The sequence below is a fragment of the Lottia gigantea genome (genome assembly GCF_000327385.1).
Source record: "Lottia gigantea unplaced genomic scaffold LOTGIsca_2, whole genome shotgun sequence".
NCBI lineage: Eukaryota > Metazoa > Mollusca > Gastropoda > Lottiidae > Lottia > Lottia gigantea.
Genome location: NW_008708400.1, coordinates 5,715,789 through 5,728,659, shown reverse-complemented (window position 1 = coordinate 5,728,659; position 12,871 = coordinate 5,715,789). Strand labels below are relative to the sequence as shown.

General features: G+C 32.5%; 1 protein-coding gene across 1 annotated transcript; it reads left to right on the top strand.

Annotated features, from left to right (window-relative positions):
* Window positions 1–2,093: 2,093 nt before the first annotated feature.
* LOTGIDRAFT_103856 (hypothetical protein) lies at window positions 2,094–2,291 on the top strand (the record flags this gene model as incomplete). Its single annotated transcript, XM_009053483.1, has 1 exon — window positions 2,094–2,291. The coding sequence occupies one exon, from the start codon at window positions 2,094–2,096 to the stop codon at window positions 2,289–2,291; it is 198 nt and encodes a 65-aa protein (XP_009051731.1).
* Between the last annotated feature and the right edge of the window lie 10,580 nt (window positions 2,292–12,871).

Below are 12,871 nucleotides of genomic sequence, written 5' to 3'. Positions count from 1 at the left end.
AATTTTTATATTCCAACTCATTTCAAGATTATTAAAAAAAAAAAAAAAAAAAAAAAGAAAAAAAAGAATGAAATTCTGTATATTGTTCTCAGGTCCGTAGCCCTAAGGAGGGCAAAAAAAAAATACCGATCACCAACCAATTACATTACTGCAGTACCATACAACATTGGATATGTTTCTTGCCCCTCCAAACAATCAAGTCTGGCTACGGGCCTGTTTTTCTCTTTACTAAAAGGTTGACCAGGAAGACATCCGAGCTATAAATTATTTCTAATCGGCAGGAATAACTGCCCCGTTTCAATTTATATCACTGGATTCGTAGATATGGTGCTTAATGAACACTATAAATCCAAGGAAGCCCCTGCTGTTAAATCTCTATTAGTCCTATCAAATTGTCATAATATTTCGATAGATTACCTAATAATCGAATTATGTAGATTGCAGATCTCATTTGATGACAGAAAGGGGCCCCATATCAACAGACAACTTCGCCTTGCGGATGTGACGTTTTCATATGGTCAGGTCTTTCTGAATTTACAAGATCCACAGAAAATTGGAATGACGCAATAAGATTATTTAAGTGTTGAACTGCCACGGACACACATACATACAGTACAGGAATCCTCCTCCGTATTAATATAAAATGTCTTGGTAAAAATCTATTGACAAATACCTTAGTCTTTTCACTGTAAGAGAATTTCGCCTATTCTCAAGTCAAAGAGAACACGTTATAAATTGCCAAGATTGACAAAGAAACTTCAAGAAGCCATAAAAGATAAATGTTATAATCCCTTTAAATGGTCCTTATTGATAAAGAATACGTTGTTTTGTAACTGCGATGATTAAGTTGTATATATGACAAGAGAAGTGATATATTAATACTATTGAGACTAGGCGTATATCAGTTATAATTCATACTTCTAATATTGATATTGCACTGATTCCAAGTTAGAGTTATTTAAAGGGACACGACGTCAATTATTGTATAGATACAATTTATACCAATATGTTACTTGCAGTATTTCAAGTAAGAGACCAGCATACAAAATGTTGTATTACCCGTCCTTATAAGCCCGTTCCACTTCATCATTTTTCATAAAAAGATCTTTCAAATCTTTTGAAAATTTCATTAAACCCAATATAATCATAGTGAAATTAATTGAAATTCATATAATTATTATAAATTGCTCTAAGCACATGTCTATAATAGAAGATTTTTTTTCTAAGTTATGGCTTTTTATGAACTTGTAACTATCTGGCTAATATAAAACAACGATGATGTTCGAACAATTTCACGGAAATTTAAAATTTGTATTTGTGAGTACTGTACATGGTTTGAACGGTTAGTAAATACCACATAGTTATATTATTGACCAAAGGCTCCCACGCAAGCTTGGACAAACACGTAAAAATAAACCAGTACCCTTCCTACACCTTCTACAATCCCTTCCTCTTTCAAACAACCAAACAAAATTTTGCGGATATTTTAAAAGTTCGAACCATCACAAAAAATTCAACAAAATAATTCAATCTGACTGCTAGATATTTTTACTTTTTGTCAATTTTCATTCATTCTTTGGGCGTTCGTTCGTTCATTCATTCCATTCATTCTTTCTGTTCATTTTTTAAATTTTATTCTGTAAGGAATTTGTGAGCTTTATTGATATACTTTGTTCCTCCGGTACCGGTAAATGCATTTTATTTCCATATATATCCAACATGAAAAATTGAATAATTTTCTTTGAGCACCAAACAACAGTTATTTAAAGTACATGATTATCAATGTATTGCTCATGATGTGATGTAACACGGCCATTGCTTCTGTTGTCGACTGGACATATATCAAGTACTGGAGGTATACCGTTAGAATGAATGAGAAGTCTGTATACATTATTCATTGGTTAGTTATTGTAGGCGGGGAAACCTCAATACACGTGACCTGCTTTCAGCTTTTGATGCATGCCACATTTGTATTAAACCGTGTTAAGGGGGCACGTATGTTGTTCTCTTGTTGTGTGGAAATTACTTGTATTGTGAAACGCATGGAATAAATCGGGAATAATGCCTCGACTAAGGAAAGACAATGTAACAAGATGATAATTGTTCTAATAGGTGTATGTACTCTCCTGTTTTCTGTTATGGGCAAGAATACGGCTATTTTGGAGATCGTTTTGTATGAAACGACAGAGAATGGCGGTTATAAGACGAATTCCCAACAGTTGTACGGCTATTTTTCACCGGCTGGAACCCTTGTTGGAGCCGAAGGTCGTATCATGCAGGTAGGACAATAAACTGTTTATTTAGCAGTGTATATACACGTTATACTGCCCAAGACAAGTGTGCGTTATGAGCAATATACGCCGGTGAATATAGGGTAGTTGTGTTGATAAGCAAGTGTGCCGTTATTGAGGTGTTCTTATTGTTATAACGTACACCCATCACAATAATGTACTGGAGTATACAGAAGACACCTTGTGATACTCAACCCCATTATATTGCCCCTTCAGATATACCATGTTTCTACAGCATGGATTTGATGGAACACAGTAATAACATGCTTTTAAATAGCATAACATAACAATAACATGCATTTAATAATATACAATAATAATATCACACATTAAATAAATTACATGCATTGCTTGTTCTAAACTTGAAATTACACACAATTTGTTTAATTAATTTTGTTCCTTTTCATTAGTTATGTCTAATTTATATAAACAGGGTAGCTGTAATTGCTCACTCTTCCAGGACACCTGTCACTTCGCTTTGATTGAGCCTGCCAATGTAATGAATAATTTTTCCTCTTTAATCTTACATATAATGTAACAACCACAAATAAAAAGGTTTTCAGGATACCTTAAAGACATTTTTACGACAAGCCTGTAATCCAAATAACAATTTATAATGAAATATAAAGGAATGGGGTTTTACATCATATTTTTCTCAAAACTTTGGGTTTAACCTCGTTCTTAAAGAAAGAATAAACTTTTTGTCCTCACCAAAGTCGAGAATATAACCCTTTTGTTAGTTAATATATAAGTCACAACCAAAAAGGGAACACTGTCTTATCAAGATAGAATTGATGATTGTGAGGTAGAGAGATGGAGAGATTTGATGGGTGAGGTGTGTTACTCTGTAATACAAAGTTTATAAAAACACTGGTTTTTCTTGTGACCCCATCTTTTCTTTGATTTATGTAAAGAAATTGATCTTGGAATGTTATCTTTTCTCTTTCTAACCTGAACTATTCATAGAAACATAGTTTATGATGGTTTGTTTGGTTCGCCTTATAAACTCTAGTTTTAACATAACCATAATATAAACAGGATTCGAAAGAGACTTTTTAGCATTTGAATGTGTATGGGGAACACTTAATTTAATATTTTAGTGTGCGTACCAGATATGTTTTGGAGTCGTTCTCTTGCACTAGTTAAACAAATCTTATCAAATGTTCTTGAGTGCGTTAGTGGCTCAATTCCACAAAGCAACTGGCAGAATCTCAAGCAAGTGGACTTTCAGTGACTGACAGCATCTTGAACTTTCTTGAAGAATCTTTTCAGCCATTCATGTCAGCTGCAACAGATCTGAACCTGACCCTTTATTGATAGTGTGTACTAACTAATGTAGATACTTTTGCCTACTTGATGTTGTCCAGTACTTTGGGTTCAAAAGTTATGAACAAGACAATTTATCTGTTTCACAGTCTAAAGATTTGGTTGCTGATCTGTAGATTCTGATTTTTGGCATCTTAAACTCCTGTCCATGCTTCTGTCTTGAAACATTTGCTTGTACTTTTGGTCCACAAATTTCATATAAGTAATAAGCTTATATGTCCAGCTGGTCCAGAAGGGCTGTTAGGCAAGCTCACCAACCTTATTTATGAGGTTTGATTCAGATAATGAAGTAATGGCTTTCTTTCTTTTTATTTTCTTTCTTCATTTAAACTGAGCCTTTCTCTCTCCTTTACATGGCTTTATCTATCATAAAATTTATTGGAATGGTAGAATATAGCTGATTTTATCTCTGTGGGGAACAATAAAACTAAATGTTCCTAGAAATATTGGTGACTTTTAAATATTTGATTGGTGATGACTGGCTTTGATAAGAAAAGAATTCTTATTGATGGTTAGTTTTACCAAGCTATACACTGAAATGCGTAGGAGGACAGTGGCGTAGCCTGGATTTTATTGATGGGGAGGGGGTGATTGCATCTGAGCACCTCGGCTCTACTTTTGAATATTAGAGGGTTCTGATTGCTGTGGGGGGAGGGGGTCTGCTCCGGGGTAATTTTCAAGGAAAGTGGAAAATGCAGTGATTTTTTCTGAAGGAGGGAGAGGGCTTATTTAGAATTTTCATCCTCTGCTGTGCAGATTTCCAGGTCTTATAATGTAGTAGGGCAGATATTCTCAGTATATATTTTGAGGTAGGAATTTTGATATCTGTGGTGGCTCATTGCTATGCTAAGCAATCTTAGCGGTCAGAATCTGCTAGTTTGTTATAGATGATAGTTTTGAGTTTTGAGGTTGTTAATCAACATTTTAGAATTGAAACCATATATTTTCTTTAAAACAAAATCTGTCATCAAAAACAGTTTTATAGTGGTAAAATTAATTACCTCTTAAGTGATGTTAAGTTCATTTTTCTCTGATCTTTTGATACAAGATATTTTCTTTGATGTGAATTTGGAACCACCTCCAGGAATTCCCCTTTTAATCAACTGAGATAACTAGTTTGGTGCTAAAATAATGGAGTTCATTTACCTGGAGTTAATTCCTACATAGATTCATAGCATCTCTTCTACTGACATACATAGAGCATTCTTTAAAGGAGCAATATCCCTTGGGAAGAATACATAAATATACAAATATGCCATAACAATTCCTATAATGTAGAGTTATTTACACATTTAGTGCTTCAAGAATATTTCATAAAGGAAATACTTGCACTATGGTAAGTGTAATGGAACACATCCAGTGCTTGTTAAGATCATGAAGTAGAGAGTTGTATATTAAACCTTTAATTTACCTCATTAGACAAATTGCTGTCTGTATGTTAAAATGTTTCACCCCCTTTTCTCATTGCTTTAGAATTTAAAAAATGTTTTTTTTAGAAAAGTAGAAAGTAAACCTTCATATTTTCCTCCATTTCTGCTTTGTGTTCAATAAAATTGACATTCAGTCAGTACAATTCCAATGTTTGATTTATGGTTCCTGCAATTGATTGGAATAAGATAAGATCTGCAATAATTAAATGAGAATTTTTAAGTCAAATCAAGTACAGGTTGTGCTGCTTTAAAGCTGGGTTTCTATTTTCATTACAAATTGATAAAATAAAAAACAGGGTGAATATTTACATTAAAAATGCCTTTGATCTTTTGAAACATATGCTATCATATACAATTACAATAAAGTGCAGGTTTTTTTCTGTCATGCATAACAAGTCTTTGATGTATGGATTGGGTAAATTTACATTAGTTACAGAACAAAGGCTTTATTTAAATTAGCTGACTGGTTTCATCTCTCCACTTAATAGAGAATAAACAACCCAACATTTTAAAGTTGTATGCCTGGTAAAAAAAAGAAAAAAAAGGTTAAATTGTGTTCTTAATCTAGAACAATGTAAAACATAAATTTTAAATTTTGTGCATTTCATGTTTTCATCAATTTTAAAAGAATTAGATGATGTCTTTATTCTAAAACCATTGGTTATTCAATTTGCTCCAGACATATGTTGGAATATTCCATCTCAATTTTCAACCTTGTTTTCCATTATCAATGATCAGGTCACAATGGCTATAAAAGGGAAAAAGTGTCTAGTTATTCAGATGGAACAATTTACTGTTGGCGTGTGTGCTTCAAGCTGTGCATGTCGTATGTGCGACAGTTGGAATAAAAAGAGTTGGATAATGTAGTTGTTGTGGAAAAATTTACCTAATTGCAAATTGCATGGTGTTTCCAGTCTTTTAATCAGGTGCAAAACAAGTTTTTTTAACTTCCGAACTCTTCATCTAGACCAATTAGCAGTTAACAAATGGTGTTTTTTGGAAAATTAAATAATTCATTTAATATCTTCATTGAAGCTTCTTACATAGCAAAAAATATCAAGGAATACTCTTTACCCTTTGTTTTTAGACATTCGTTAACAGATTTGTTCATTGTTCTATCAAGGAATACTCTTTACCCTTTGTTTTTAGACATTCATTAACAGATTTGTTCATTGTTCTATCAAGGAATACTCTTTACCCTTTGTTTTTAGACATTCGTTAACAGATTTGTTCATTGTTCTATCAAGGAATACTCTTTACCCTTTGTTTTTAGACATTCGTTAACAGATTTGTTCATTGTTCTATCAAGGAATACTCTTTACCCTTTGTTTTAGACATTCGTTAACAGATTTGTTCATTGTTCTATCAAGGAATACTCTTTACCCTTTGTTTTAGACATTCGTTAACAGATTTGTTCATTGTTCTATCAAGGAATACTCTTTACCTTTTGTTTTTAGACATTCATTAACAGATTTGTTCATTGTTCTATCAAGGAATACTCTTTACCCTTTGTTTTAGACATTCGTTAACAGATTTGTTCATTGTTCTATCAAGGAATACTCTTTACCCTTTGTTTTTAGACATTCGTTAACAGATTTGTTCATTGTTCACAGTGAAAAAAACAAATCTTCTAGAAATACTGTCATAAAGAGATTTAATACGTAGGAACTCTGTTTTTAATATTGATTTGATCTTGTGGGTATGCAGTTTGACAATTTAAGTTTTTTTTACAATGAAACAGAATTTTATTGACTGCCTTGAGGATGTTTATTTATCCTAGTTATAGTGCATATTTTTTATTTATTTCTCTTTGTGTGAATCTAGTTTGATAAATTGTTTAAAGAACTCGATTGTCACATATTCCCTCTGTGCATTTCATTTTCATAAATCATTCCAATATCAAATATGTTTCCTTTTTTAAAAAGTTCTCACTAGCTCAAAGCTTTTCAATTATTTTGCTTTCATCTTAGTAAAAAGAAAGAAAAAGAAGCTCAAATATAATATTTTATGTCAAAGTTATGGTTTCTGTCAAAGATGACAATGTGTGGAAAAATACAAAGAGGAAGAGATTTAAACAGATTGTTTGTGACAATCAGAAAGAAATAAAGAACAACAGTCTTCTACAAGGATAACCACTAAGGTTATGAGAATTCTTTCGATCAGCTGGTGCTAATGGGCCATGGATCTTTTCTGGACTTTCCGTACCCATTAACAGCTGGAAAGACTTATTCAATGACATCTGAATTTAACACACCATCTGAAATTAGAACCCACAACCACCATTTGTTTCATAGCCGGGTCAGTCTCTCATGCAGTATGACACCCACTGTATCATAGAGATGTCGTTTTTAAAATCCAACATTATGAATATCAGAGACTTGGATATAATTTCTGGTATTTCCTATTCATCAATGAGGTTTTCTATAAGATAAAGTTCTGTATAGAATATATAGTGTTAGATTTGAATAATATTGGAATATATATTCCTCCAGGAATCATTAACTTGTGTATTTCAAACCTGTTGTGTCATTTATTACCATTTTGAATAATCCAGGAGGGTGAATGGACTCATTTAATGTCTGCCTATTTGTTTCTTATGTCTGAAATTATGGATTGGGTTTTGGATAGGTTATTGTTTCTGCTTACTTTGAAATGATTGAAAATATGTCACAGTATAGTGGTTTTCTGTCTTCTTGCACTCATTGTATCCTATAAATATAGGGCGTAAAACATCTTAGATGGTTGCTATGAAGACTTTTCCAGATTTTTTGAGAAAATCAAAAATCAAAGACCAGGAAGCAACAACCCATTGTACACCTGAATCTCAGCAGACACACAGTGACACACAAACTTACATGCTAATAGTAAAAATACTTACCATAAACAAACTATTTAGGGACTATAAAAAGGGTTTCTTTTTTCTGTGAGGGCATCAAGTGCGAAAAACATCTTTCTACCTCATAACCTAACTACCTTCAAATGAATCTATTATTAGATTCATGTTTGTAGTTGAAGATCAAAGAGAATTGTAAAAAGCCATATAAAGATGATCAATAACAGTAAATGCATGATTGAATTCTCTCTATTTTTGCTTTGGTGGAGATCAAAGTGGTGGGTTAATTTCGTTGATGGTTACATGCGATAAGAATGACGAAAAACGATCACGAAACGATTCATGAAATGATTCGAATAATTGATATGAATTTTGATAATTGATGTCAGTATTACACACCTACAATAAACACAATCGGAAACTATATAAAAATATAAATGATCAGCATTCATCATCATTCAAACCAATCAAATTTATGTTAAAAAAAATTCTTTAGACACATCGACTGGCTTGTTCTTTCATCTTTAGAGAAATAAAAATGGAGAAATGAATTAGTAATGAGAGAATTTCTTTAGTCTTTCTTAATCAAAAGAGAAAAGTTAATGAAATGTAAATTCCATTACAAAAGTGTTTTCTATACTAGCACTATCAGATTTTTTCACATAAAGATTTTCCCATGGGTTTTTTACTATTCGTTTGAAGAACTAGTTTTTGTTCTATTTCCCTGGATTAGTAGACTCATATATTTTATATTAATCAGACCAGCTTGAAGACGTCTCTTCAGGAATTGACATGGTAAAAGGGGAATAGTTTTAATCAGTTGGATGAAGATTGTGTGCTACTGCACACCCTCACAGCCAGGTTCTAGGTTAAAAATTCAGGCAATCTCAGATATTTCACCCCGTCGGACGTAAACCTGATTCCACCATTGGTGCTACAAGTTCAGCTTAGAAGTAAATGGACCAAATTTGTCAATTTTTCACATTGCTTACAGCATGATGTTGCCTGCCTTTACAAGCAAATTATGAAGCAGAGCTCAATATCTTGTGATGAACTTTTTGTGGTGTGGTAGTAAAATTCTTACTTATTTTGCATCATATCTTTTGAGCAACAGAGGCCTGATGAGTTAGTCATAGAACCCCATTGTTTCTATTTCTAAACCACTTGTTCTGCTGTATGATTTTATTTCTCAAACATATGTGAACAGCACAAGCTGAACTGGTTTCAAAAAGAATATCTGAATAGATAGGTAACATATGATTGGTCATGCTACTGTGCAGAATTGTACACCAACCAACTAACTATGATATCATATCAAACATCAGTTCTTACGCCACAATGAAAATTGAAACATATTGACTTGAAAATAATCAACATATTGTCCTAAAATCACTGATAATATTAACCAATCAGATTTCAAGCATGGTGCTTGTCAAAAGCTTTACAGACAAATATGCGAAACATGTACTTTAAACCAATACCCTGTATCGAGTTTAAAATGTACAAATGATCATCTGATATCATTTGTTCTGAACTGAAATACGGGACTGAAAAATGAACAACTATCAGATAGAGTGTAAGGTACCTTTAAGACAATTTAGAATGCATACATAACAGATAATCTCATAATTCTCAAATATATGACTGACCATTTAGAAGAAATTTGATAAGTCTACAAGTTTAGACAAAGTTTGCTTTAAAATATGACAAATTTAGCCATTATTGTTCCTTTTTGACTGAAAAAACTGACTCAAACATTAAAAACCTGCAAGTTAAGGCAAAGACATCATTATTTCTGACTATTTACATCAAGCCCATATCATTGTTTTTGAACTGAAAAAACCTGACCAATATCAGAAATCTACAAGTTAAGGCAAAGGTATCATTTAAAACAAAACCACTATCATTGTTGTTCAACTGAAAAACCTAACCAAATCAGAAACCAGCAAGTTGGGGCAAAGATATGAATGATTAAGTATAATCTGAGCTATTAATTACCACTATACAATTATGAGGTGTATGATACTCATCAAAATATAGCTACTGTTCTGAAACAATTGATACATTGTCCCTGTATTTCAAGTATAAAATTCACAGATTATAGCCAGTGATATTGATAGCCTTGTATTTTGAGACTGTTAATATTAAATGTACACAATATACTTGTTGACTTATAAAAGCACTTAGTGTACTTCTTAGTCTTATCTTCAACATCTTTCAAATCTCAGACCTGAACTCCTTAATGTTCTTATCTTGATGGGAAGATCTTTTAAATCTGAGACTTGAACTCCTTTCCAATCATTAGCTGGCTTAACTGGAGATAAATTTCCAATGTGAGATTTGGTACAAGGCTATATGGGAGGTATAGAGATTTTTAAGCTGGATTGTTCATATGTGTAAGAAAGACATTTTAAGCATCTATTACACCCTACCCTACCCTACATAACAAAAATTTCATATTTGTTTTGAGAAATTGTAGCGATGCAAATAAAAAGCCATAAGTGTCCCTTTTGCATTAATTGTCTGCTTGTAGTGCCCGGGGAAAGAAAGCGTCTTGGGGTTTAATCTGGATCATTTATGTGGATCTGCAATATTTTGAGGAACATTGACAGTCTGGCCTTGATGGAAATATGCAGTCATAAAGAAAGAGAATGTCATTCATTGTTTGAAGTCTGATATTTTAAGTCATATTAAAGCTATCCATTTGATTTATATTGTCTCTAAAGCTTTCAAAATTGCTCCAGATTTGTACATCATATTGTAGACATAGGTTAGAAGACAGTTATAGATTCATTATAGTCTGCTGTTATCTTTGTGTTTTGAATCAAGAGTAAAGGAGACATTGTTTGTAAATTTATTTCCTATGTCTGATCTCTGATTTACAGCCAGAATAGATAATGGAAATCATATCAATAGCCTGCCCCATTTACATTACTCCACTACAACTAGAAAGTGGCTAAAATCACTAAATTTACACCACCAAAACTACGCATGTTCTGAAACAGGTCCAAAAGATAGTGTGCTGGCCTCCAACGTTTTCTAATGGTATTTTTGAAGAAAGAGGTAATTTGACTTATATTAGGTGAATTGAGATGAATTAGAATTTTGCATCCTATTTTACTGCTCCTGATCGGGCTAATGAAAATGGGCAATGACTGCAGTTTCCAAAAAGGAAAGTTTTTCCAGGACAATGGTATTTGTGATTTCTGTTCCTTTCAACATGCACATTCTGTAACACAACATGGTACAATCCTTATCCCTCAAGACCCTAGTTTCATCAGAATCTTCAAATGGTTTTATTTTCGTGATCCCACATCACTTTTTTCTATTGAAAGATATAGTCTACTGTTTTCGAGGAACATCTTCATACATTCTTCATTATGTCTTGTGATTTGATCACAATGTGAAGTGAACATTACTACTGCGTCAGTTAAAACCATACAATACAGTTAAATTGTAATCATATAGGGATGCTATCAATGGGTGATGTACATTCATACATTTTTAAGATTAACTTTATACCCTTAGATAAATATAAAAAATATTTTTATCAGGGCCAGAGATGATATTGACATGACTGTGTGTGTTCTTATGAAACTTGAAGCTTATTGAAATTATTTGGTTGACTTGTGAATACTCATGAGTCTAGTCTAGCCCCATTCATAATAATTCTTTCCAAGACTTTACCTGTTTTTGATAAAGTCTCTTTGAAATAGTTATTATACTAAATAAACAATGTTAGCTATGTGGACTCTCAAAAGGAGACCCAATGTGACTAACCCAGTCACTATGTTATCATTTACCTATCGAATTCTTTTTTACCACATCAAAATTGAGGTAATATAGGTTTTCTAATCCATGCCATAGTATAATTACCCTGATTTGTAAACTGATTCCAGCAATGATTATCATACAACTCTTGTTTTAAGGAACCTATTCAAATGAATGTTAGAATGGTATGTCTTCTGTCTCTTTGTACATTTTGCCTTGATGAAACAGCTTATAGACATATCTCTGTTTCTCATGCCTAAAATTTATGTCTTAGTGATTTCAATAATCTGTTGAAAATTCCATGGTCTAATATGATTTTAATTATGTTTCTGGAACTCATTTCTAAGGAAACCATATTTCTATTTGTTTAATAATATTTAATAATCATAATTCCCTGGTCACACAGACTTTTACTTCCTGTTTATTCCAAATTTCTAGAAATTTATTGTAGTTTGGTGCATTGTGTGGCATTTTCATTTTTTGTTCGTTTCAATTTGGAATGTTGTTGTCTAATGAGAACAATTCCATGTTACGTGATACTAACGACAAAAAATAAATGAAATAATGAACCATTTGGTTAGAAAAGCAAAATTGTGGAGTTTTCAATTGAGTTTGAATCAAGTAACATTCATATACTGGAACACATATCACAGAAATGTGATTGGAGGAGTTTTGTTCTTCAAATTTTCGTGGGTTGAACTGAAAAGTCTTTATTTCTTTATATAAGATTTCAGTGAAGGAAAAGCTGATTACCTGAAAAATAAAAAATGATGCTTGGAACTGCATATTGTTATCATTGCTTTGTTTCTAATGTTCAGTGATGTTTGCTCAATCAAGTTCTAATGAAGAGAATATATGTCGTTTCTTTTACTCCCAATTGTGACAAATTGATCATTGTGTATTCTTAATATTAATGTAGCAGTGGAAGAGAGTTGGATTGTCGTCTGCTAGACCATTAGGTGCCTTTGGTAAGAAGAATTCTGATGCCTGTGCCAGTGCTCAGTGATGGCTTTCACCCCCTAATACCTATTATTAACACGCCCAGAAAACTTATACCAACACTAGTCTAACTCTGATAAATTGCTCTAGCTTCATATCTGCACCAAATATTTCTACACATAACTACACATATTGTAACGAAAAATTTCTTGGTTTTTATAGCACAATATAAATTGGCTGTCATGTAGCTCTTACTTTTTTATCATTAAACGAGTTTTTTT